The sequence below is a fragment of the Chaetomium strumarium genome, assembly GCF_033439665.1.
Source record: "Chaetomium strumarium strain CBS 333.67 chromosome Unknown B0T15scaffold_6, whole genome shotgun sequence".
Lineage (NCBI taxonomy): Eukaryota > Fungi > Ascomycota > Sordariomycetes > Sordariales > Chaetomiaceae > Chaetomium > Chaetomium strumarium.
The window spans coordinates 2,047,820-2,073,738 of record NW_026944434.1 but is presented as its reverse complement, the minus strand read 5'-3'; the positions used below and the strand labels follow the sequence as shown (position 1 = coordinate 2,073,738).

At 55.7% G+C, this 25,919-nt stretch overlaps 7 protein-coding genes across 7 annotated transcripts; 3 read left to right on the top strand and 4 right to left on the bottom strand.

Moving 5' to 3' along the window:
• Window positions 1-549: 549 nt before the first annotated feature.
• B0T15DRAFT_495983 (uncharacterized protein) lies at window positions 550-2,990 on the bottom strand (the record flags this gene model as incomplete). The annotated part of the gene is made up of 2 exons (XM_062867141.1): window positions 550-2,697; window positions 2,763-2,990. 2 exons carry the CDS (start codon window positions 2,988-2,990, stop codon window positions 550-552), a joined length of 2,376 nt encoding a protein of 791 aa, XP_062719211.1.
• Window positions 2,991-4,266: 1,276 nt separating this feature from the next.
• B0T15DRAFT_540207 (uncharacterized protein) lies at window positions 4,267-7,192 on the bottom strand. Its single transcript, XM_062869776.1, has 3 exons — window positions 7,013-7,192; window positions 5,828-6,954; window positions 4,267-5,764 (listed from the first exon to the last, which is right to left on the bottom strand). The coding sequence occupies exons 2-3, from the start codon at window positions 6,845-6,847 to the stop codon at window positions 4,520-4,522; spliced, it is 2,265 nt and encodes a 754-aa protein (XP_062719210.1). The 5' UTR covers window positions 6,848-6,954; window positions 7,013-7,192; the 3' UTR covers window positions 4,267-4,519.
• A 273-nt stretch (window positions 7,193-7,465) lies between these two features.
• B0T15DRAFT_540206 (polyubiquitin) lies at window positions 7,466-8,470 on the bottom strand (the record flags this gene model as incomplete). The annotated part of the gene is made up of 2 exons (XM_062869775.1): window positions 7,466-8,361; window positions 8,449-8,470. 2 exons carry the CDS (start codon window positions 8,468-8,470, stop codon window positions 7,466-7,468), a joined length of 918 nt encoding a protein of 305 aa, XP_062719209.1.
• Window positions 8,471-10,603: 2,133 nt separating this feature from the next.
• On the bottom strand, window positions 10,604-14,042 carry B0T15DRAFT_274534 (uncharacterized protein). Its single transcript, XM_062863499.1, has 2 exons — window positions 11,191-14,042; window positions 10,604-11,132 (listed from the first exon to the last, which is right to left on the bottom strand). Exons 1-2 carry the CDS (start codon window positions 13,610-13,612, stop codon window positions 11,032-11,034), a joined length of 2,523 nt encoding a protein of 840 aa, XP_062719208.1. The 5' UTR covers window positions 13,613-14,042; the 3' UTR covers window positions 10,604-11,031.
• A 3,716-nt stretch (window positions 14,043-17,758) lies between these two features.
• Window positions 17,759-19,598, top strand: B0T15DRAFT_495979 (terpenoid cyclases/protein prenyltransferase alpha-alpha toroid; the record flags this gene model as incomplete). The annotated part of the gene is made up of 5 exons (XM_062867140.1): window positions 17,759-18,402; window positions 18,465-18,595; window positions 18,659-18,776; window positions 18,873-19,220; window positions 19,340-19,598. The coding sequence occupies 5 exons, from the start codon at window positions 17,759-17,761 to the stop codon at window positions 19,596-19,598; spliced, it is 1,500 nt and encodes a 499-aa protein (XP_062719207.1).
• Window positions 19,599-23,473: 3,875 nt separating this feature from the next.
• On the top strand, window positions 23,474-24,627 carry B0T15DRAFT_274248 (uncharacterized protein). The gene is made up of 2 exons (XM_062863498.1): window positions 23,474-24,425; window positions 24,618-24,627. The coding sequence occupies exon 1, from the start codon at window positions 23,700-23,702 to the stop codon at window positions 24,279-24,281; it is 582 nt and encodes a 193-aa protein (XP_062719206.1). The 5' UTR covers window positions 23,474-23,699; the 3' UTR covers window positions 24,282-24,425; window positions 24,618-24,627.
• B0T15DRAFT_513609 (uncharacterized protein) lies at window positions 24,395-25,242 on the top strand (the record flags this gene model as incomplete). The annotated part of the gene is made up of 2 exons (XM_062868054.1): window positions 24,395-24,425; window positions 24,893-25,242. The coding sequence occupies 2 exons, from the start codon at window positions 24,395-24,397 to the stop codon at window positions 25,240-25,242; spliced, it is 381 nt and encodes a 126-aa protein (XP_062719205.1).
• Window positions 25,243-25,919: the final 677 nt, after the last annotated feature.

Sequence of the window (25,919 nt, the reverse complement as noted above, 5' to 3'; positions counted from 1 at the left end):
TTATCAGATCATCAGATAGTGCTTGCGTCACACATCATGATACGTTACAACATGAGATGACCTTTGTGACTAGGTATGATGCTCGATCGGGGCTCTCTTGCTCTCTTCTCCCCTTTCTTATCTTCCTTCTTTCTTCAAGGTAAGAAATTTAAGTGTACCCTTTCCTTTCGAATATGGAGTAAGACTAAGCTTAGATAGGGGGCAGCAGGAAACGGCTATGGGATGCATGGATGATGCTGTAGTTGGGTTATACGGGCCATAGTCCTGTACGACCAGATATCATAGTCCCAAGAGGTTGTCTCTACAACATACACATGAGATGCATTGGACTGGTGTGGAATTATTTGATCGGAACGCAATCATTCATCTCTCGAGAACGCCGGGAGAACATGGACACTATGAGAAAACACTGACCCCTTTTAGGTACCACAGTAAACAAGCCCGCCACCCAGAAACATGAACACAAAAGTTGGAACAAACCCATAAACACCAACGAATCCACTGCTGTAACCAATTAACTCCGAGCAAAACCCATGACCGATGTTCGCTTCACATCTCCTTCCTCGCCTCGTCATAATCCGCGGCTGAGCTCCCCACCACGCTCACACTTTCCGCTTCGTCGCTCGTCCCGTCTTCGTCCAAGAATACCTGTCTCTTTTCACTCTGCCGCCGCCTCAACTCCCCGCGCTCCCTCATGGCCTCGCGGATCTTCTTGTTCGCATGGTCGAACCCTTCCTTGCTATCCAGCGTAGTAAACGCACTGATGGGGAAACCTGCCAGACCCGGCAGCCCGCCCCCAGCACTGCTGCTCCGGCTCCTGCTGCGGCTGGGAGGACGCGTAGCAAACAGCGGCGCCTGACCGATGTTGCTGAAGGACTCGTTGCGCGGGATCGCCCGGCTGGACTGCGTCGTGCTGCGCCGGATTGGCGAGCTGACGGTCCCGTCGGCCTCGGGCGACGACGCGCCACTGGGCCTGCGGTAGTGTATCGACGGCCGGGTCGGCGAGACGGGCGTTGTGCCTTCTTGAGCCGTGTCCAGTGGCACCGTACGAGCTTTGGCTTCGGGCACCAATCTAGTTTGCTCGAAGTCCGGGAACATCTCGGGGCCGAGGGTATTGATGACGTCCGTGACTTGCGCACTAAGCTCGGCGCGCCGCTCACGGAGCTGGCCGATGCTGTAGCTCGAGGACGGGTTGATGCAGAGAGCGAGCGGCCTGAGGGACTTGAGGATGTCCATACCCACCTCACCGAACCGCAGCGCCGCAAACGTGATGGCCGGGAAGAAGATCCAGCCGGCCAAGAACACCGCCCAAATGGGCACCCACTCGGGCACCCGGCCGCCCAGACGGTCCTGGTAAACCTTGTAGGCTGTGATGCATGTGTAGAAGTTATAGAGAACCGGCGCGAAGGCCATCGCGACCAGCAACTTCCACGTTGCCATCACGTCCTTGCCCTGAATCTTGACCGATGAGCCCGCAAGTGCCGTCTTCGCCTTCTGGTGGCTGATGATTTTTGTCGCGATGAACACCGGTGCAAACAGAACAAGACCAGGAAGCACACCAGCGGAGAGGACCAGAAGCTTGGCGAGCCGGTAGATAAATGTGATAACAACTGTCGGCCACGACATTTTGGCGTACTCGACTTGGTGATCGCGGATGTTCAAATAACGCAGCTGCTTGTTGTACTCGTTGACCGAGTGCTTCAGCTTGACAATGCGCTCGTCTGTCTTGTACTTTTCGTAGCCCATGGCTAACCGGCGATTGAGTTCTACAACCACGGGGAGAGGGAGCTTTTTGCCCACTGGCTTGTAAAGTCGCCTCGCCGCCTGGATCACCATCAAGGTGTCGTAGTCGGGCGCCGAGACAGTGACAGCACTCAACGCAGAGTGTACCATGTCCAGCAGCTGGCCAATTGCGTCTCTCCTCTGGTTGTTCTTGTACAACTCGACGAGCTTCGTGGGAACCTCGAACGGTGGCCCGAATTCGACGACGGCCCGCGAACGGAACTTGTGGGCGTGAAAGTAGTTCATGCCAACCGGCACGATCCTGAGGCCACAGTCGGGCGCCTCGGCAAGAGTCCCCAGAGCCATGATGGCAACACCCGCCTTCAGGGGAAGCAGCTCAGTCCGGTCGTGGCTACCTCCCTCAGGGAAAATTCCCACGCATCCTCCAGACTTGAGGCGATCAAACACCGCCCGGTACACCTGGGTCTGATCTATGTGAGGAGCAAGCTTGTACTTGGTCCCCTCATAGCCCGGCCTTGGCCCGTTGACATCCTTGTTCAAGAACTTGCCGTTATCGTCGATGTCGTCCCGGCCAGTGAGCTGTGTCAAGGCCAGCTTACCACTGAGGGGACGCTTGGTGCGAAGTTCCTCCGGTCCGAGAATCTGAGCGATGTCGACGCTCGCTCCAGTTTGGCCCTTGGCAGATGGGAGGAAAATCATGCCGCCGACCTCGGCTTGTTCCTCAAAATTCGTGCCGATTCCGCGAACGAGCGTCGGGTCGTTGATAGGATCCGGAAGGTAAACGGTACCTTTCGCAGGCTTCGCCGAATCCTGGGCCCGGCCGACAGGGACCGAACCGACCTGGCGTGACGCCCATCCGATGAAGCCGTGGACCGACTTCTGCGCGATCAGGAGGGAGACTCGGCGTTTCGCTTCGTTTTTGAGCGTTCGCTGCAAAATGAGCGCATCAACGAACTGCGACGCAATATCATTGTTAGCGTACGCCGCGGTGGGAAACGGAGGGAGCAAGGGTTGCGCACCTGGTTCGCATGGGGTGCAGCCACGAAGAGCACTGGACCGTGACGAGGGACCCTCCAAGCGCCCCGAGGATGGACTTCACGGAAGAAGAGATCTGCCAATACAGACATGGTCCACAAGAAGGTGTCATATTTCCAGTTGCTCATGGGGTAGAGCTCCTTAGAAACAGCGGGCGAGCTCGCGCCATCTTGTCCGCCATCTTGAGGCGGTCGGGGGGTCTCCTCAGGCATGGCAAACAACGGATGTCAATGGAGTACCGCGAGGAAGGGATGAGCTGCGCCTTCAACTTTCTGGTCTTTCGGGTTGATTCTGAACTTGCGTGGGTGTCCAGCCGCACACTCGCAGTCGCCGCCGTCTCGTATGAGGCGTGAAGGTCGTCTTTGCGTTCGCACAGCTTCTAACTTTCGCGGACCATCACCAACTGTGGCTGAGGCGGCCGTAAGCAGGAGTAGTTGGCTCAATTGTCCAGCCGGGTTTGGCTCGCTCGATGCGAATGTGGTCGGCGAGGCGTTTAGCTGGCGCGGTTAAGCTTCGTGAGCAGTCGCAATGTCGAACTGTCGCGCCGTCACCCAGGAGAGGAGATCCCTAGAGCTGGTGGGGTATCAATGAGACCTCAAAAAGCTCGGGGCAGCTGTCGCAATTAGATAGGATGATTATTCTAGATCGGAATTTTAGACAGGTATGTAGTAATCTATCGGGAGCAGGGACCGTGGCGGCGTGGCTGTTTACGAAGGCCAGAACGGTTGGGATGCCTTGGAAGAGATCAAGAGAAGCGTGGCGAAAGTGCTGCGCATGCGCAAGAGAAATTCGGATGCATTGCCGACCACGATCCAAGCTCCAAATAAATGCGGGACCCAGATGTCATCCCTTGACCCCCAGAGGTTTGAACCGTTGCTGGCCCGAGCGTCCTGGTGCTCCGATACCAGCGGAGTGGGCCCACGCACACAGTGGGGACTTTGCTCTCATGGTCGCTTTCCACTGGTGTGCTGGAGCAAGCTTACAGCGAGAGACTCGAATGTATCCGTACTGTGTACGGATACGCATCATCGATGCATCCGCAGATTGCCCGCAGCGAGCACCAAGGCATGCTTCATATCAGAGCTTGGTATGCAGAACAAATCAAAACCGGAGAGGCGCCATGCAAACCCGCAATCCAACGCCAGTAGTTACACTAGTCAAAGGATTCTCAGATACGGTATCTCAGCGATCAAGTCTCCGGGGTCCCGTCTTGATACCGTATCGGCGGGGTTCCGATCCCAGGATCCGGGCGATCAAGGTGCGGAGTCTTATCGCACACGGCCGGGGATCCGGATGCGGACTGTTCAGGTTCATATCGGCATCCGCATGTCGCCCGCGGACATAGTCGGCCTGCCACACGACACCTGTACACTACGTACCTAGGTATGTAGGTCCCTGGAGGCCAAAAACATCGTTCCTCGGTTGATTCGGAGTGGCCGTCAGCGTGTTCCAGACAGAAGCTACCTAGGGCAGGGGGCATTGTATCCACAATTAGTGTTGCAGTCGACCAAGCCTTGCGAATTTGCATGTGATTGTAAAGGGTCTTAAAAGACTCGAAATGGATGAGAACCCGAAGATGTGCTTTCCGACTCGGCTGACGGTCAGGAGAGCTTGTAATCCCTACGTACAGTCCGCGGTCATCCGCCGAGAAATCACCGGCAGCAAAGTTCTTCCGCCGTTCTCCACGCCCAATAGCCTCTCATGAGACTCCCAGGTCCCAAGCCAGGCAAACACAGCCTCCCTAGTTCTTCCCCTTGCCCTTCCCCTTCCCTTTTCTCTTCCCCCCAGTATTAGTCTCCGCAACACCCACCGTCCCCTCCTCCAATTCCCCGTGCTCAACTTTGCCCTCCTCCTCCAACTCGCGCAGCTTCTCCTGTCCGCTGATGAACATGGTTAAGTCACGATTCATCTCCTTAAGCTCTTCATTCTCGGCCTTTAGCTGCTCCATCGCCTTGCTGGTCCCCTCGGCCTCGCTCTTGAGGTGCTCGATGCGCTTCATCAGCCCTGCGCTGACCTCCTTTTCCTCCTGCAAAGCCTTGCCCAGGTTCCGCGCCAGCTCGGCCGACTTGGCGGCGCGGTTCTTCTCGCGCGCCAACTCGCGCTCCAGCGCGGGGACGGTGTCTTCCTTGAGAATGCGGTGCTCCTCGCGCAGCACAGCGAGCTGCTTGAGCGCCTCGGCCGCCTGCGCCGAGGCCGAGTCGGCTGCCGCCGAGGCTTTGGCAGCTTTGTCCGCCGCCTTGCTGACCATTTCCTCGAAGTAAACGCGCTGGCTCTCCAGTTGGCTCGTGAGCAAGTGTGAGTACTCCATGCCGATGCGGTCGAGTTTGGCGCGCGGGACGACATCTTCCTGAGCAGCCGAGCCCGGCGCCTGGCGGTCGTTGGCGTTGTTGCTTGCTGGGAACTCGACAATCTTACCGTCGCCCTTGTCGCGGATCAGCCGGTGCACCCACATGTCGCCGGCGTAGTCCCAGACGTGCTGCGTCTCCAACTCGAGGCTGAAGCTGTGCGCCGTCAACTTCCAATGCTCCTTGGCGTGCCCTCCGTTATACCGTCCGCAGCCAACATTGCCGCAAATCAGACAAATCCAGAGGTCGTCGGTGCAGTTGCAGTTACTGCAGATGTTGGACACGCCAGAGCCGAACGGCTGCGAGTACGGGTTGTCTGGGTCATAGCCGTCCTGGTTCGGCTTCGGGTTCGTAGCCCGGCAGACGGGACAGCCCGAGCCTTTCCATGTCTGTAGACAAGTGCAGTGAAATACGTGCTGGCAGAGTATTGTCATCAGGCCGGTAGTGTCATCCATCCGCTCGAGGCACACCGCACAGGTGGGGAGCTCAATAAGATTTGGAGTTGGCGGCGGGAACGGTTTCAGCGAGTTGACAGGCGACGTAGCCAGAACGTTGCCTTCGGAAGCTTTCCTTTGCCTGCCTGTCCGGGTCGGCGTCTCAACCGCGATAGACTTGATGAAGGCAACGTGGCAGATCTCGGTCTATGCATGCAGAAGTCAGCGATGTGTGCTTTCACGAGCATCAGATAGCTGCAGAGAACCTACCTCCACGCTATCAAACGGCTTGCCGTCGAACTCCTTCCGCCACTGCTTAGCCCTTCGGGGATCTCGGAACTTCATGAGCACCATGTACCGGCTCATCCTGCTCGTCATGACCATCCGGTAATGGCTGACATCCCCCCGCCACCTTTCCCCTATGAAACCCAAAAAATCGTTCGGCGACATGTAGCTAGGCACAGCGAGGATGCACAGAACCGTGCCCTCCTCGTCGCCTCCACTCCCACCAGTTCCCTGCGTATTCCCCGCCTGCGGCCCATCCTGCACCTCTGGTAACCACTCTGCTGCACTCGGTTCGTCTTCTCCTTCACGATAGAGGTGCACAATCCCCCACCCAGCATGTGTACTTTTCGTCTCCAGCGGAACATATCTGGCCTTGGTAGCCTGTCCCACCCCGCCCAGGTTTGGTCCGAGGCTCGCCGCAGGGGTAGGCGCAGTGGGCATGGCTGACGAGGCCTCGCCCTCTTGCTTGCCCTCCATGTTCTTCGTCCTCTTCTCGTCCTCCTCCTCTTGGTATTCCCGCACGGGATCAAAACTCTCGATACTGATCCTCCCGAACCGCCAGTCTCTAACGGCGGTTCGTGGACCGATCCCGTCCGACACCGTCGGCGGCGGGGATTGCGTTCTCGCGCGATATTGCCGCTCGCTCAGTCGCACTACGTTCCGCCCGTTGTCGCCGGTGTCGTGGGATTTACCGCGCTGCCCGCCGCAGTCGATGACCCTCGAGTTCGTCGCGGCAGCGGCACCGTATGTCCCCGAGGCACGGCCGCTGTTTCCGTCGCAATGATCGTGCTGGTATCCGTCGTAACTCGCCCAGCGCGGGAGTGTCGGTTCTGGGCAGCGGGGGTGCGAAGGAAGGTCGTCGAATATGGTCGCGCCCGGAGAAGGCGCCCAGATGTCGCCGGGTCGGTCGGACGAGTGGTCGGTACGGCTGTGATCTCCGCTGTCGGCAGGATCGGGCGTCGGATACAGCTCGAATTTGAGATGGTAGTAATAATGCGGCGGCATAGCTGGCAACTCCACAGCTGTGCCGTCAAAGCCAGGCCAAATCTTGTATGACTAGGCGCATAAAGTGTCCTCTAAAAGTCGTTGTCGGACGCAAAAAGGCAAGGTACCTAGGTAAAGTATTAGTGGAGCACTGGAGAAGCTCCCTACGGAGGGGTAAATAAGCACCGTCACGGAGGCAATAAAGGCTCTGACTCTCGGCTCGGACTTGTCGCCTTGATTGGTAACATCGTAGGAACATCACGTTCGGAAATTCCCTCTATCATGGCTTTCGCATTACAGGAAGGAGCTGACTTGGGGGTTTTGTCGAGTTCGAGAGACGATGGTTTGCTTCACTTTTAGGCTCCATGCAGCCTTGGTGCCGCTGTCTTGGCAGTGTGGGACGGGTCGGTATTGATACGTACTGTACATAGTGGACACCAAACACGTCACTATCAACACATCACTATCACCGTGGACACAAAATGATCGAAATACTGAGATCAGTGCAGTCAATTCATCGTTGGTATCCCATTGCACCCAGTGTCGTAAAGCTATAGAGGTTCAGGCAACATTTCGGCCGCGCATGGCTGACCATCCCAAACCGCTGCTACCCATCCTGCTTCCCAAAACACCAACCGCTTACTGACCGCCGCGGAGACGGAGCACCAAGTGAAGGGTGCTCTCCTTCTGAATATTATAGTCGGACAAGGTCCGACCATCCTCCAACTGCTTACCAGCGAAGATGAGACGTTGCTGGTCAGGCGGGATACCCTCCTTGTCCTGAATCTTGGACTTCACATTGTCGATCGTGTCCGAAGATTCCACTTCCAGAGTGATCGTCTTTCCCGTGAGGGTCTTGACGAAGATCTGCATACCACCGCGAAGCCGGAGCACCAAGTGAAGAGTGCTCTCCTTCTGGATGTTATAGTCGGACAGAGTCCGGCCATCCTCCAACTGCTTGCCAGCGAAGATGAGCCGCTGCTGGTCGGGGGGGATGCCCTCCTTATCCTGGATCTTGGACTTCACGTTGTCAATTGTGTCTGACGACTCAACTTCCAACGTGATGGTCTTCCCTGTCAGGGTCTTGACAAATATCTGCATGCCGCCACGGAGACGGAGGACAAGGTGGAGCGTCGACTCCTTCTGAATGTTGTAATCAGAGAGAGTGCGGCCATCTTCGAGCTGCTTCCCGGCGAAAATCAGACGCTGCTGATCAGGAGGGATGCCCTCCTTGTCTTGGATTTTTGACTTGACGTTGTCGATGGTATCGGAAGACTCCACCTCGAGGGTGATGGTCTTGCCAGTCAGGGTCTTGACGAAAATCTGCATACCACCACGCAGGCGGAGGACGAGGTGGAGGGTAGACTCCTTCTGGATGTTGTAGTCGGAAAGGGTGCGGCCATCCTCGAGCTGCTTTCCGGCGAAAATCAGGCGCTGCTGGTCAGGAGGGATGCCCTCCTTGTCTTGGATTTTTGACTTGACATTGTCGATGGTATCGGAGGACTCCACCTCGAGGGTGATGGTCTTGCCAGTCACTAGAAACACGAGTCAGTATCGGTGTCTTCTGGTGCAGTTGGGGGTCTTGTGACCGACCCAACACTGTCATGACGAGGGGAACTTACAGGTCTTGACAAAGATCTGCATGGTGGGCAAGCGTTCTGAATGACGTCGTCAAGAGGTATTGCCGGTATCGTGTTCTCCTTGATGGATGTTTCTTTCAATCGTAAACCCAGAGATAGAAGGTTATTGAAGGAAACAGAAGAATGCAGGTGGAAGGAGGAAGGCTGGACCTTTAAATAGGTAGGAAAGTCGGTAGGTTGCCCGGCAAGTGGGGCAGGTCACGACTCACAACTCACCAAACACAGGGAAGTGGAGCGAAGCCGCCAGAATGGCCCGGTCAGATGGCTTAGCTTAAAGGCCAGCCTCGCCGCAGCGCGCCACATGGTCTCATTGCCACATTCGGAGGGTGAATAATCAGCAACGAAAGGATGTGTCAAAGAATTTTCCATTTCCGTAAGACATGCTACCGGTTATCACATGCGATGCAGTTAGGCTTTCTATCGTGTTATAATATTGTGCTTCATTCTTCACAGCTTAGATCGTGGAGTTGAGCAGTGTTCTTGGCTTCGTACAATACATACATACGGATACAGGGAAGGTAGGTAGTGCTTGCCTGGAACCTTGCTGGACAAGCACCAGGCCTGCGCATCGGAAGGAAGCCACAGTGGGTATTGTACCTGGTTTGTACTCAACTTGATGTCTTTTGCAAGCACTGGTCCGGGCCAGAAGGGGCGCTTTGCAGTTCCTGTATGTACGCCGGAGTATACTCGCTGGGCCTCCCAAAACGGCCGAATCCAGTTCCCCGCAAAGGCGGCGAAGTATGGGCCGTGCACGTCCTTATCGTGACCGCTCTGCCCGCTTGGCCCACAGCTCCATACATTTGAGCAGTTGAGTATAGGTATTTTCTCCAAACCGCTGAGGATCAGAACATTATCCCTTTGAACTTAGTGGTTTCTGAATGCTTTGCTGGGTGTGGGCTGCGGTCTTCAGCCGTCACTGCGCAAATGTGATGATGCCTCTCGGCCAGCGCCCGAATCGCGCCATTCTGGATCATAGTGAAAGCTGCCTTATCAAGGGTCGATGGGATCGACGTCATCGCCCCGTTCGCTTCCGACAATACCTCTTTGCAAGTACTGGTCCGGGTCAGAACAAAACCAACTCCTCTTGACTCTTCTTCACACCTTGCCATGTACACGATGCCACTGTACGCATGTACAGCGGCAGGTGAGTAGTACGGCAACAACGTCGGGGACGCCGTTCTCAGGGGCTTCCTTTAGCACGCGAAATAGCAGAGGAAATAACAACCTAGACTCTAGAGCCTAATGTTGTGTGGAGTGGTAAAGATATTGCGATCTCTTATATTCGTCGTGATAGACGTAGTCTGGCACTGACGGTTCATGAAAAGCTCTTGCGTGTCAGCAGTAGTTGCATACCCTCATTGCAACATAGCGGCGTGTGAGACGTTGCTGTCAGCCAGACACCTACGTCTACGGACACAAGCTGCTGAATAATCGCCCAGCATAGTGTGCCGGAGCTTGTATTTGTCTGCTTAACCGGCGTGATGGAGGGCCGGAAGCAGGCCCCCGGGTCCCGGAAGTGCCCGGCTCAGGGGTGAGATCGACCGACATCGGCTCGTCGCCAGAGACGGATAGCAGATAGCAGCAACATGCAAGATGTGCTTGGATGTAGCACAAGACTTAGCAGGCAGGTTTCCAGGAAAAGAGCAAGAGCAGGTTGACTTGGACGCCGGCCCAAGTAGATTGGAGTGTCTGTATGCGTAAGTCCACATCCGGTGTGCTGGGCAGTGTTTAGAAGGCAACAAACGGGCAACCTGGTTCAGTCTAAGCTAGACTCGGAGTTACCTACCTGGTACCTTACTTCTACGCTCACGACACACTCATGTTGACAACACATTGACTGCAGTCAACGGTCCAAGCAACCACTCAACTTCAATTAGATACTCAATCCCCCTCTTTCCAATCCACCGGCCGCTTTCTCAACGTCCCTACAGCAAATCCCTACAGCATAAGCTAAGGTAGTCGTGTCTTTTAAGCGTGCCTCTTGCCTCTGAGGAACAGCGCCTATCAAACAAACGCCAAATTCCATGCTACATCGCTTTTCTATATGCTCTGACGTTTCGTCTTCGTGATCGTGTTTTGCATGGTGGTCTCGAACGGAAAAAAAGATTCATATCAAGAGCATCTCCATCTGCCAATTCCTCGCCATGCGCCCTTCCCGTCCATGTTTCCCTTTGAGTCGCCCTCGTGGCATACAGGATCATCGGTGCTGTTGAAACGGGCTTGTGTGTGCAGTGTGCGTGTCTAACGATCATAAAGAGAGAGTAAATGTGTATGCGTGTGTGTGTGTCTGTGTCTGTGTGTGTTTGGTCATAACTCAATGCCTTTTCTCGTCATGATGGACGTGAGTCATTTCGTAATAGCGTAGCCCGTATAGGAGCCAGCCCCAAGTGAGAGTCGAGAAGATGAAAATCATAGCGAGAGTCGTGTCAGTCGAATAAAGAGAAGAGAAGATAAGCACGAAAGAACAAGATTTAACGCCTTCGCTCAGCAGCAGGCCAGAAATCAAACCAAGAAAGAAAAAAGCGGAACATAACGGAATAACACGTCGAAGGGAGCCGGCATCTACTAGTTAGACCGGATGACCAGCTTCGAGAGGAGCTTGTTCGATAAGGAATCAAAGTCATATCGGTCGAACTTAGAGTCGGCACGCGTCCGTAGGTACGCCTCTGTAGGATAGGTTAGTGCGTGTCTCAGGGGGGCCCAAGGGGGGTTAGTGCCACTCACCATGCTTGATGACATGTTGCCGCACTTCTGTCATGGCCTCGCAGACAGCAGGGTTGTTGTTGAGCAGCTGGCCATGCCTCCGAGTATCCCACTCGGTGAAGGCGGGCAGCTTCTGCGAAATTGCATGGAATAACCCGACGATCACGCCGACTGGCACGGTCTCCATGTCGTGGCAGAACTTCTCCACAGCAACAGGGTCGGGCACGCGGTAGTGGCAGTCGAACTGAACCTCCTCCCAGACAGCCAGGAGGATGGAGGCAAGCATGAAGATGGTCGGCCAGTTCTTCAGCCGCTCTCCGCTGTAAACGCTCGAGTAGAGAGCCGACAGCTCCTCCAGGATATCCTTCTGGAGCTCACGCCACATGTCGGCCATGGCGCACTTGATCTGGAAGTTGATCATGACAGGGGCGACGACCTTTCCATAGTACTTGGAATCTTCGTCGTCGATCTGGCCCTCCATTGGTTCCTCCGATGGCGGCTGCTCGACCATGGTGATGTGCAATGTAAGATTGTAAGCCACAACCAGCTTCAGGGCTTTGCGGATGACCGGTAGCCTCTCCTTGGTGTAGAAGCGATACGCCGTCTTGAAGATCTCAGTGATGAACGGTGTGCCCTCAAAGTGGTCGTCAATGAACCGCTCAAAGCCCTCATCGATGTGCTTGTCGAGATACTCATGGAGAGCCTCCATCGAGATGCCATCCTGGCCAACGTCAAGACGCTCGGTGCGAATCTCAAAGTCGATGGGGTCCTGATCCTGAAGCGTTGACTCAACCCAATCGACTTGGAAGCAACTGTCGTCCGCGACGTAGACCTCGCGCACCATGACGGGGAGGCAGAACCCGTAGCCGTGGGTGATCCACATCAGCGTCTCCTTCTGCGCGAACCCCTTCACGTTGAAAACAGACACGCCACGGCCGAGATGCCGCTCATAGTCGGCCTTCCAGTCCTTCATGAAGTACCCGATATCCTTGATGTCGATACGAGTGCACGGAACCTGCCACAAGCGAGCGTGAGAAGGCTGGCACCCGGCGCAGGGTTCACCCTTATCACACGTCTTCTTGAGGAACTTGCAGCGCAGACAGGCTCGGAGCTTCCTAATCTCGCTGGCCTGCTTCCGCTGCTCCGGAAGCAGGGGGCCGCGCCTCCGGCCAACCTTCTTCTCGCCAGTGCCGTCCTTCTTTCCTGTCGACGTCCTCCGGATGACGGGCTTTGTGGCCTTGGCAATAGGGCTCTTTCTCGTCCCCGAATTCCGCCTTGCGGGGGGTGAAGTAGAGCCAGAGCCACTCGAACCGCTACCAAGGAGGGGCCGGGTAGTCGAAACAGTCTTGATAGGCACGGGAGCAACGGCGGCAGAAGGGCTGATGAGCTCCGAGGCGGTTGATGGCGGCTGGTGGTGGTGATGGTGCTCTCCGGGCACGCAGTTTCGGTGGTTGCTTGACGCGTCGACGAAGGAGTCGGATGCTGGCGAGTAGGGAGAGTAAGGGAAAGCCACCTCCTCATAGCTGCCAAACTCGAGCGAGTTGGCGTCAGATGTGGACAAATCGGAATTGTTCCGCAAGTGCAGGGTCTGACTCGGGTTGAAGATTGCGGCGTTGTGCGAGTGCTGAGTTTGCGGGAAGGTGTCAGAGCTCGGATACATGTCCACCGATGTCCAACCATTGTCGCTACTCGAGCCTAGCGACAGGACCTCCAAGTACGTCCCAGTCGGGGAATGGCTTCCAAGACTCCTAACACGCGGAAGCCCGTCTGCCTGGAAGTTCAGGGTCGGTTCGAAGTCCTGCCAGTTCGCCATGCCCGCCCCCCACTGCATTACCCGGGAGGTGGTATCAATCGGAGACATTGTGGCGAACGGCGATTCCAGCTGCAGCCCAGCATCGAGCGTAGCCTGAGTGGTTGTCGGAAGATACTCGATCGGGGCAGGCTGGAAGTTGGACGTATATGGGTTGAAGCTGATCAGGGCCGAGTCCTGGATAAACTGAGAGAGATCGGCGGCGGGCTGTTGCTGAGCCTGCAGCGGAAGAGCCCCCGACCAGTCCTGCATCAGCCCGGCTGAGTTTGGGTGAGCGGCCGTCTGATACGGAGACGGCTGCTGCTGGAGCGGGCTCGACATGGTGCTGCTGTGATGTCCCGGAGAGTGGGCGCTCTGGTCACCCGGGGACGAAGGCGGCACGCTGGCCGAGTTGGGCGAGTGAATCGACACCGGCGCACTGACGGTTCCGGTCAGATCGAGCGGCAACCAGCTCGTCACCGGGCTCAAGCTCTGGCGGTTTGCTTGCGGCATGGTGGTCAGGGCGGTCGAGGTGAGGTCTTGAGCCGGTGCCGCCGAGGAGACGGCGGTATACGAGTAGCGGTCCCGGTGGTCATACACAAGCTGCTCCAACAGTGCGGCTTCCCCCCCCGCGGCGTGGAAGTCGTAAGTCATCTTGCCAAAACCAGGAAGGGGCAAGCGGAATAAAGAGTCGGTGAAAGCGGGATTGGAGGAGATCCAAGCGTATTGTAGCGCCGGACAGGGACGGCGAGCGGCGCAGACACCGCTTTTTCTCTATGTAGATGTCAAGTCGGTCAGGAGGGGTTCATTGACAAGCGTCGAGCGCTCTTGGAGTCTTTCTTAGAAATGGACTCCGCCGAGCACGGGTCCGGCGCGTTCGTTTACGTTGCTCGGAGGAAAGGGGAAAGGAGGCGGCGGTTCGAGTCCGGGGAAAGCGTACGGGAGCAACCCTATTCGGGCGTTGCAAGAACGTGAGAAAACACTTGCTCTCAGAAGATCGCTGGAGACCTGACTGGGCTAGGTGGAGCATAACGGACGCTGTCTCCCCCTCCTCACCAGATGCCGTCCCTCTCTCATCCTGTCGGTTGAAGAAGCGGTGAGAGTGCATATCGCCCGGTCCCGGATTGCTTCCTGATTGGAGAATATACCCCGGGATATGCATGTGATGGGTCCTTGCAGGGCGCTTGACCAATCATTGTGCGCCAGCGCAGGCTCGCTATTGGCCGAGGCGGCAGCTAGGATGGTTACGTCCAGTGGCGCCGCACTGTGCCAGGACCTCATTATTATTCCCAGCCACGCGAACTGCCGATAGATGCTGAGTCACGTGTCAGCTACACGTGTATAAAGTAATTTTAAGCAACCACAACTAAGGTATTTAAGTAGGCCCCCCAGCCTACTATTTGGGCGCACTAGGTATATTTGCATAACTGCGTATGTACAGATGTACCAAATGTATAACGTTAGTTGTATAACTTGAAATACATCCGTTCCTAGCACAGATGCCATCGCAAATGATAACCGCGCTTGATGTAGACAAAGTTGGGGTAATGTCCCGGCTCAGTAGACGGTTAGAGGACATTCAAACACACGGAAGCGGTGCTGTCCTGGAGCTGAGAGCCTGGGGACTCATCACCGACATCAAAATTTTCTTGGCAGTGGTATTGCACAAATTAAGAATGCGATTCATTGCTGTGTTGCCTTTGCCATTTTTCGAGGGAGTTGTTGAGAGTGCTTCCAGGTTTTGGCGCCGAGCCTCTAAAGAAGAATAACCTCGGTATGGCCCGTTGCTTGCGGAGCGGCTTGACCGGCTTTGGCGCTCGAAGCCAGCGACCATGGATGTTTGTGGAGATCGCGATGCGAGCTGGAGTGTTCCCCCCTGGAGCGAGAGCACAACGCAGTGGAAGCACACTGCGCACGATCCCGAGATGTGCGTTGTGCTGCAGCATCCGTCCTCAGATCACTTCTCGCGCTCGACAGCTCTGCCCTCGCCAACCCTATGTACATAGGGAAGCAGGTGCATGCCAGTGTGCACATTGTAACGGCTTCTGTTGCAGGCACCGATGTGCAATGCAGTCCTGTTGGACAGCATCTTGCACGGTGCACTGCAGCTCGGCTTCTGCCGAATCCGTTCTTCAGCTTGCGTTAACGTTACCTATTCCTGAGCAGTGGCTATCCTACACAGTACACTCACTCACTGTGTAAAGGTAGTCCACTGTGTATCTCCGCGGCCACTCTGCCAATGTGAATGCGCGCCTTGAAGCATTACGTTGTGTCCACACACAAAGTAGTTTGTTGACAGCAAAGCTTTGTCTCCTGGCTGCTTGTCCAAGTCTCTGATAGGATTCCTAAGCGGAGCCTGATTGTTGCCCTCTTAACATGCCACAGCTTGAAGTGCTACCAAGGATACTTGCCTCAGTGTAAGTGATACGGGAGAATGTTCGAAGTCATCCATACACTCAAAGAACGGACCCGTGTCTCTCTTACGGGATAACAACGTACTACGCAGTAAGTTATACATACCTACGTTACCTTACACTAGCGCCGAGGCCGCAGTGCTGTGTGTGGCAGAGTTCGTGTATTTATTGGCTACGTGTTAGTCTTTGCTTTTCCCACTGTGCACTACTTCATCTGCGCCCGGCAACGAGGGTTAGCACGAGTGATCCACAAGATTCCACACTCCACAAGTTCACTTGTCAGATCTCTCCCGAAAGTGGGCCGCTCACGCCTACATTACCTATGCGGCTATGCCTCCAGTTCATCCAATGTTGCCTTCGTCTTTGTTTGAGAGAGGAAGACAATTCTAGACGCGTCTTCTAAGCGTACGCTAGACCTCACTAGCAAGAGAGGGGACCAATTCAGTCAGTCATTGGGTCGAGGGAAGAGCCTTAACACGAGTCAGCTAACAGTTCCTCGGATTACCAGACACAGCTTGCCGGAAGGGTTCCTCATGTAAGTCCCTTATCAAGGCCAGAACCTATCAACCTGAAAGTTTCTAACCTGGGGAGAACAAGTTGTATCCATTACAGGATAAGTAGACAATTGGCTCCAGACTCCTCCTATGTGGCAACTTGAAAAAAGCCTCCTCGAGAACTCCACTGACCATTCTGGCCACTTGACACCTTCCTCCTCGGTGCGATGAACGCCACTAAGATAGGGGAAGCTGCCCCTTGATGCCAGCCATGTCACAACAGGGGTTCAGCCACAGGATCAAGACGGATTGAGATCCCGGGTGGTGACCCGTGGAGGGGAATCGATGATAGGAGGAGAACATGCCACAAAACAGCACGAGATGCACAAAACGCCATTGTTCGCCTGCCAGCCTGCTTCCACGTAAAAGTGAGTTCTCGCCTTATCGTTTCATGGCAACGGCATTGCTATGGCTTGGATTAGTAGGCTATGCACATGTGGGCTTCACCTACGCAGGAGATGCTCTATAAGTCACCCAGTACCCATGAAGACAAACAATAGGGTTCTGTCTGCAGCCCAATACACTACGGGCTTGGGTTGACCCCCATGCATCGATCGGGGAAGGTCCCGGACCATGGAATCCCTCCAGGTCCCTTGGAGCCTCTAAGCCTAAACGGATTGCCGGTTGCTGACCGCCCGGAGAGAGCGCGACTCTCCGCAGCCGAGCCCGATGTGGCCTCATGCATTTGCGGGCTTGCTATCCGTAGGTATTTGAAGATGTTTGTTAGGAGATGCGAGGCTAGTAGCTTAGTAGTATATATATGTTGTATCAGTGGCAATCGAGGGGCAGGCCAAACTCAAGGCTCAACAGTTCACTTGGAGACTTCTCTGCACAAATACGGTGACTGCTTGTCCGATGAACCCTGCATGTCTCAGAGCCCCGCAAGCCATGGTCCCCATGGGATGAGGACGATCTGTAAGATCTGCCGGGAGCATCGGCAGACTCGGCGAGATCTCCTTGAACGACCGGTAGCTTACCCGACAGCTTGAAAACCACATCACGGATTGGATCTTATATGTGAAAGTTTAATAAGGGGCGGAATCATGACCGACTGGGTTGTCAAACTTCGAACTGCGGCCCTGTCTCGCGTCCGGATCATGTGGGCTGGGTCAACCTCCAACTCATCAATGTTAGGATGTAGTTCGCCCCTTTTCGAGCATGCCGCTGACCGGATGAACAACCCGGGAAACATGCCAGCTCTGACGCCTCCGCTTCTGAGTCGTTCGTCGTCTGAAGGACCGGTCCGGGAGTGTCCACCAGACTGGGGTAGGTACCTTATCGTGCTTATTCAAGACCAGCCCCTCCACTTTGTTCGGGTGCACCGATTCTCAATAGGATACCCCTCGGGCGGAACAACGTCTTTTGTGCAATACTCAGACATTATTCCGTATGCTCCGTATCACCATCCTAGTCTCAATGAGTATCCGTACTAAAAAGTAATATGAAATGCATGGATGCTGAAATGTTCGACATCCTATCCGTATCCCTTAGTACCGACTGGCAAACAACATGATGGGAGGGAAGGAGGTGCAGGAGGTGCAAACTTGGGAGGAGCAACCAGGACCCACATTCCGGATCTAACAATCGGAGAGTCTTGGCATCTGGCGCCCATGTGAATGTGCAACTGTTGGTGAGCCCAATCACATCAGACTGCAATGCTGCAAACATCCAAACTTTCCATTTCTGGCATGACAGAACAATGTTAATGGGCAAGCAGTCCCAAGTATTGTTCTCCCTGTCTAGGCCGTCCCGCGTGAAGAATCCGTGGACCGCGCGTCCGACGGACAAAGGCACAGATGCGTCCAAAAGGCGTCGCCTTCCCGTGGAAACAAATGGCAAACCGGCAACGGCCTCCGCCAGCAGCAGCACGACAACCCAGTCCTGACAGCGACTTGGTAGACGAGGAGATAGTGTTCGACAGGAGAAGCTTGAGACTCATGATTCCAGACCTTTTCACTCAACTTCCCCCGGTCAGGGACGCCCTGGTCACGGAAACGTCCAGGGTCCAGGACGAGACGGTCTCCGTCTGTCTGCCTTCGCTGAGTGGAGAGGATGAGAGTGTCGAGTACAACGGGCACGGGGTGCCGGGACTAAGCCGGGAGAGGCACGTCAACTTCCTGCGTAAGTCGTTAGGGAAGTTGCCCGGCGCGTATGTGGCCGCCGACGCCAGCAGGCCATGGTACTTGTACTGGTGCCTGTCGGCGCTCACGATGCTCGGGGAGGATGTGACATCCTATCGGGAGTCGGTGGTGGCAACGGCGCGCTCGATGCAGAACGATTCCGGAGGCTTTGGCGGTGGCGGCAGACAGCTCTCGCACATGGCCACGACCTATGCGGTGGTTCTGGCGCTTGCGCTGGTCGGAGGCGACGAAGCATACGAGGTGGTTGACCGGAAGGCGATGTGGAGATGGCTCTGCAGTCTCAAACAGCCGGACGGCGGATTCCAAGTCTGCCTCGGGGGCGAGGAGGACATCAGGTACGCCGAGGTCTGATCGAACAAAGAAGAGTCAAAGCCCGAGCTAACCGCCGGGGTAAAAGGGGGGCGTACTGCGCAGCCGTTATCGTCACACTGTTACGGCTTCCGCTAGACCTCACACCTGAGTCTCCCGCATGGACTGGAGACAGCAGTGTGAATCTTTTAACGGGCGTGGCCGACTACGTCCGACGATGTAAGTAAGGAGGAGAATTGCCTGGGCCGCATTGTCGTAATGCACATCGCTGATTCCGCGCAGGTCAAACGTTCGAGGGCGGCATCTCGGGTCAGCCAAACGCAGAAGCACACGGGGCATACGCCTTTTGCGCACTAGGTTGTCTCGCACTCCTGGGCCACCCAGCTCGCATCATCCCAAGGTATGCAGCATCGGCGGGGGTGCTACACCCATTTAGCCATCCACGTGTACTGTGTATATGTGGCAATACCACACAGGATGCTGACCCGGCGCGCAGCTACCTTGACGTTCCACGACTGATCGCCTGGCTGTCGTCACGACAGTATGCGCCCGAAGGGGGACTTTCCGGCCGGACTAACAAACTCGTCGACGGCTGCTACAGCCACTGGGTTGGTGGATGCTTCCCGTTGATCGAGGCATGCCTTGGTACGTCCAGTAGCCGTATCACCGGGGACGTGGCCGTGGGCGACCCGGCCGCCACCAGCTCGACCAGTACGACCAGAAGCAAAGCCAGGCTTCCGCCAGCAGAAGAGAGCCTATTCAGCCGGGAAGGCCTGATCCGGTATATCCTCTGCTGTTGCCAAGACCAGTCCAGAAGGGGCGGACTGCGCGATAAACCGGGAAAGTGAGTACCCTCCTACCTGCCTACCTCTCCTCCTTCTCCCTCTTGCTCCCCTCTTCCCTGTTCCGCGTGACTAGTCAGGTGCCACATGTCGTGCTCATCGTCTGCTTTCTCCCCACCAGAAACTCAGACCCCTACCACACCAACTACGTGTTATCGGGGCTCAGCTCAGCGCAACATCAATGGGAACTGGACGAGCCCGAGGAAACTGCAGCATCAGAAGGAGCAGCGGATGCGGTGTGGGCCGTCCTGCCGTACCTCGACGGCGTGCAGATCTTTGACAACAAGGACCGCGTCCGGCCGATCCACCCCGTCTACGCCATACCGCAGCAAAATGTGCGGGCTATGAAGGAGTACTTCCAGCAGAAACAGGGATTCTGAGACAGCTTATCCGAGTGGTTTCTAGAAGGACTTCTTGTCTGGGTCTCAATTGTATCGACAGACCATGTTGGCGAGCTTCACGGCTACTGATCTCATTAGAGAGAGTCGATGAACCCTCAGCCTTGCGAAAGTGCAAATCTTCTCTGGGCTAGACATTTTTGTCTTTCTGTTGTCATTACGTGTGAAGTTGGGAGGTTCGCTCTCGTGATATTGCCGCACTGCAAGGGCGTGCCAAACAGCTCGTCTCCTTTCCGCGGAGGCAGAGGTCGAGGAGAAGAGGCTAAGGTATCTCTCTCCCTGGACGCTCACCAAAAAAACACCGGGTATCATCAAGGCTCCAACCGCCTACTCCCTTTTGAACACAAAGTGCAGCAAGCATCATATATCGAATGCACCACGGGCATGTACAACTGAGTCGGGGGGCGATAATGCAGGCGAAAGGGGACTTGTTGCCCGGGCTGAGCATGCTGCGTACGACCGTGTGTGTATCATATCAGGTAGTACAAGTACATACATTGTGTACAGATGTGCATGAAGGGGGCCATAATCTACAACCAAGCTGCAGCTGCCCATCTTGATCTGGATCCATGGATATACCTACCTACACAAGCACACGCCAAGGACATTCGCCGTCAGTCCTCTCCTTTCCTTCACGTATGTATCCAATGTGCGTGAGGTGTGTGAGGCAACTGGACTGATGTCTGCAGAATACGGAGACTCGCCACCTGCTCATCCTGCTCATGCAGGAGACCCATCTACTACTTGCCATGAAAAGAAGCCATGGCGGGTTCATTTCTCGACCATCCCGTGTCTACAACAAGGGCGGATGGATCTGTCAAAAATGATGACCCGCCAATCCGGACCGCTGCTGCTGTGGTGGTCTACTAGGCTGGGATTCGTGCACCGCGGTAGACGCAAATTTATCTTCGGTTGGGCACATTTTTCGGCTCGTGCAAGACGGTCCAGTCGAAGAACCTGCCGCGGAAGCCGATCAGGTTGAAAACCAGTGAGCCGAAGCGAAAGAGCTGCGTCCCCGATGCCTACTGACCACTGCTGCTCTTCTACGTCGACATCGACCTGCCTGGATGCTTTAGCTGCTTCTTCCCATCCTCCTTATCCATCGAATGCAGTGGTCCCCGAGGCGTTCTGCGACACTGGGCCGCGAGAATGGGCCTCGGGATGGATATCCGGATGACAGCCATCCAGTGAACTTCCTCGAACTCTCCAGATCTTGGATAGAAAGGTTGCATGGCAGCAGGCCTCTTCCATGCACCCAGGCCGTACGACTCCTGTGGTGTAATCTGCCCAGAGGATTATGTGAGCAGAGGTTTAACATGTATGGCTCCGAAAAAAAGAAGGCAACCGAAGGATGCTGCGAGGTCCGGCGGCATGGATGATGGGAGAGCGGCAGAGACAAAGCTCGGGGCGAGGAGGACATGGGCTCGAGACCGCAGCGCCCCCGCGCGGTCGATGCCGCTACCCTGTTTCCTCCTCTGCCCAGTTGTTCGAATGTGTTCCTGTTGATTTCCAGCTGCGGGTGATCAAAGATGATTCTTGCTGTATCTATCGGTCCCGTCTGCGACTCTTCTCGCTTGCCCCCAAATGCGCCAGGTAACCTTATGACGTTGTGGGGGAAGGGAGTGCTGCAGCGACAGGCGATGGAGGGGTTGTTTTCTGCCCCTCAGTACGGTAGCACCGGGGGTGATCCCGCCCCCAACATCAGAATATTGTTTATGTACACCTCCGGCCTCCCGCCCCCGGCGCCGGTCCATTGGGTACTGTGCACCGGGGGGCCGAAGTCCCGTCGCTCCGGCAGCCAGACTGATCAAGATCTTGAAGGACCTAGTACTTCCCATCAAGGCCTGGATGCCAGAGATGACTTGCTTACCCCCCAAGACGCGCTTCCATATAAGCGACAGGACGATTTGATGGTGTCATAATTGATGATGTGATCTCGTGGGTGGGCGCGAATGAAGCGCCGTTAACGAGCTTGTCCTCTGCCAGGTCTCCGCGTGGCTCCGTGTGAGTGGTGAGCCCACCGCGAGGCCGTTCGCCCGGCAGTGCGCAGGTCTGCGAGCTGGAAGCCGAGAGAGCCACGGGATTGGGCCATTGGCGGTTCCAGAATTCTTCCTCCTTCTTGACGTCCAACCACTCACCGCGCACAGCTAGACCTTATACCAGGGACGACACCGAAAACCCACAAGGATACCCTTTTTTCAAGACCACAGCCTCGAGTGCTCACAAACGTAATGGTGAGGTGATGAGTTCCAAAAGATGGCGCTCGTTGTTCTCGCCATTTGCGGTCGGTGGAGTCGTCCCACGCTCGAACTTCTCGGCCCACCGTTTCCAGTCGTGTACCTTGACGTGTATTAGGCCAGCATCTCGAGCTTGTCGCTTTGTCCATCGTCACCCGAGCAATTGGCCTGGCCTGCAACACAACTCCCCGCTCTCGCTTGGGCCGGATGGGGGAATCGCGGGGTCCGAGCCCGGGACGCGGGCGGTGTTGTATCATGTATGTACAGTACGGAATATGTACCTTATGTACGTGTCTGTACGCCGCATGTAGGTGCACGCATTCGTACCAGAGTCCTTTTGCCCCTCGCGCGCCGACCCATACTCGGGCTTCTTGGTTTAATATCAAGCAGCAGTGCCAACTCATCATTGCATGAAGCGTTAAGGCCGGCCTGTGCCTATGTAGTTGCCTTGCGAGCCATCCGCCATTCAGCGTCGCCGCTCGTCGTTAGGGTCAGATGCAGGGCATGCAAGGATTTGCAAGGGTTTGCCGGTCCCAGTCATCCCAGCCACTGTTCATGCACCTCATCGTTGCTCACCGACTTCGTGGTGCCGCTTCCAAGCCAGTCAACGCGTCCGCGCTGGCTTCTTCCTGTCCCGCCGACTGGGAGGGCGAGCAGGGGAAACATTGTATTCGCCATCCGGGCGATCTCGATGAGAGCCGCTCCTGTTCCTCCAATGCTTCGTTCGTTGATCCTCAGCGATCCCGACGAGCACCGGGCCCCCTACCGATTCCCGCTTGCGGTTCGTCCCAGAAAAGCCAATTGCCCACTTCTGATTCGCCAGTCCTGCATGCCAGCGGGAAAGTTCTCAAAAAAGTTTCGAGAACCGCGTTCCATTGCCTCCCGAATATCCCTTGCGATGCCATGAACAAGAATTGTGAGCCTGGCGAATCGCCCGTGTTTCCCAAGCTGCATGGCCCGCAAGATTGCCTCGAAGAAAAAACCCGCCTTCACTCCAACGTTGCAGATTGGCCCGGCTACCTGCGTCGTTCGCAAGTTCTTTTTTCTCGGGCGCAACTCTGTTCCTGTAAACCATTCCCCGCCGTCTGCTCTGCAATGTACTCGCGCGGCGTAGTTCTACCGCGGGCTACTTTCTTCACTTTCTTCTGTTGCCCCCATGTACATATCACATAACCGCTTTGGCAAGCAGATATGACATGTACCGCGGTGCGTGGATGACACTATCATGCTCCCAAGCGGATACACCACACAGCATGACACAGGATGCAGACGTGTTAGTGGCCGCTTGATCGCATCTCAGAACCAGCGCTCTCAGTCTCCCTCGTCCCCTCATTCACACCCTTGTCCTCGGTTGCTGTTGTGTCAACTCCAACAAGGCAATCCCTTCCTCTGAGGTCCCCCGACCTCAACTGTAAGGTGGGGGTGATTGACCGAGATCCGGCAGTACGTATGTTACTTCGTACATAGTGTAGACTAACTCTACAGTTCCTAGCGGCAACAACAACAACCAAGCCTGCGGAGTCTCTTCCAGCCACTTGGTGTCCTAGTCCCGCCGTGCTCCTCTGTTTCCCGATTTAGAAATCACCTTCAGCATGGCCATTCTTGCCCACCTTTGCTGGTCTCAGTCAACCCTCCATATCCACATACACTACACGATGCGGAGGGGGCTCCGGGGCCGGCCCAAACATCGGACCAAAACAATCCGTGAAGGGGTCTGGATGACAGATCGGCCAGTTGGAGCTACCAACAGGGTCGTGTGAAGGTGCAGCATCTGCTAGGACTATCGACTTTACCCGATCCAAACTGGCCGGACTTATCAGACGAGAGATCTTTCTGCTTCCCCCCCATGTTGCTGGTGTGGAGTTGGCCGGGCCTCTGCGGTTGTATCAACTGGCAACGACACACGCCAACACATCAGGATGGGTCACACTTTGGAGCCGCATCTCCCAGTGGACATGCGTCTCGCGGACCCCTTCCCTCCTCTCTGCTCCGACTCCTCTTCTCTCCGTTCGAGCTCTCCGTCATTTCCTTGTTGCATCTGGCCGTGATCCGGGGGCCCTGTTTGCCATCCATGCCCCGCATTCCCCTTCCCGTCACCGCAATAAAGCACTCCCGTCTCGCTGGTGGCTCGGCCCCGGCTTCCCCCTTCCTGCCGTCGCCTTGGATACGTAGCATATCAGCCTTAACATCCTCAACCTCTCCCAGCTCACACCACCCTCCAACTTGTGAGACAAGCTTTCACCTCCGGCATTGCTCCCTACTTTTGTCCCCCAGTCCGTTTCTATCCCGCATTGCCCCTTGGGTTGGGCTCGATTGCAGCACATCACACCGAATATCTCGGTTCGCGGCCGACAGTTTGTTTACAACTCTGCCCACTTTTTTTTTATTTTTTGTTTTTGGGCTCTCCAAATTTCCGGCCTCTGGCTGAGGTACCCTGGGCCGCTCTCCCGTCTTATCCACGCCTATTACCCGACTACACACAAGTGTCATTGTTAGCCTCCCCGGAAGCCTCAGGAAGCAATTGACACGCACTCTGGCACCATGGGCGGTTTCTACATTCAGTATCTCGAAAGTAAGTGGTCAATTGGCGTTTCTGTATGTCTACCGAGGCAGCTCGTCCCGGCAGTGGTCTTCTAGCCCTCAGCAACGCACGTCACTCCTGTTACGGTGGGGTGTCTCTGAGATGAGAAGGAGGGCATCCCCACGTGGTTGACCCCCGCACGCACCGTTCCGTTGTCCCTGAACTCTGATCGGACCTCGAAAGCCCCTGGCCACCTCTCCCGTGTGAGGCCTCCTTCTCTGTCGACCTGCTGGCACTTTGCCATAACCATCCAATGCATCCCGTAGGGCTGAGGCGTTCATGTCGGGCTGTCATGCAGATTTATCTCCATTTCGTCTCGTCATTTCCGGGGCTTACACGTTACATGATACACCCTCACGAGTCTCCTCCCATTCTTTGACCGCTTTCCCGCAGAGGCAGGGTATCCAATTGGGCAGCTACCGCGCAGCACACAGGGCTAACCGAGGATGACTTAACAGGCCTATGCCGGCGGCGTGGATGGCATGACCCCTTGTACGAGTCCTACCGGGACGCCAATGGCTACACGTGCCTGGTCCTGGTAAATGGGCGGGAGTACCAAACGGATCTGGCGTACGAGTCCAAGACGCTGGCCGAGGAAAACGCAGCCATGCGTGCCTTCATGGTCTGCCGCAACTTCTCCGTCAACGGAGGCATGCTTGCCCGCAACGGCATTGTCCAGGGCCTGCCGGCCGATGAGACCGGCCGCAAGGCCAGGAAGGGGAGCCGCCACACCTCCTCCTCCAATCACGGCCACAGGAGCAGATCGGGCAACCACTCCAGCAGCAGCTCGACCGCCTCGCTTGAGTGAGGCTGAAAAGCCAGAGCCAGAGCCAGCGGGAACCGCATTTCCACCGTCTGATGGCCGGTTCGGTCAAAGATGGGGGCAGCTTGAATCCCTCAGTTCTTTCCTGATTTCCTTCCGCTTTACCCGCTTTCACCCTGGTCGGGAGCTTGGACCGAACCAAGGAAGAGGAAGCAGCTCAAACCAAAGAAAACAAAAAGCTAAGACCACTACTTATAAAACCGGATCGTTTTTTCTTGCTATACATTTCGGAGAAGGCTTCACAGCAACACGACAAGAAAGAGAGATGAATACACGGCCGCAGATTATACCCCTATTCGTGGCATTACTCCGTTCTCAGGACCTGAGGAGCCCAAAGTCCTGGAGAATTGGATGGATTGAAAGACATGAGCTTTTTCATTTCTCTCTTCCCAAAAAGACAGCATTTTCTTTTTCGCGGCAGCATCATCACGACATGATTGAACGACCCGTTACGACGACGACCCCAATTTAGACAAAGTTCGGCCTTTTGGACGACCAATTTTCGACACCATCGAACATGCTTTCTATACCACCAACCCACTCAGCCCCCTTTTTGGCCGTCTGGAGGCTATGGGCTGGGCTTGGCTTCATGTTCCTGCTTCATGACTCTCACGTTTTCCCCCCATTTACAGAAAGACTTGATGGCCCGGGCTTTTGTTTTT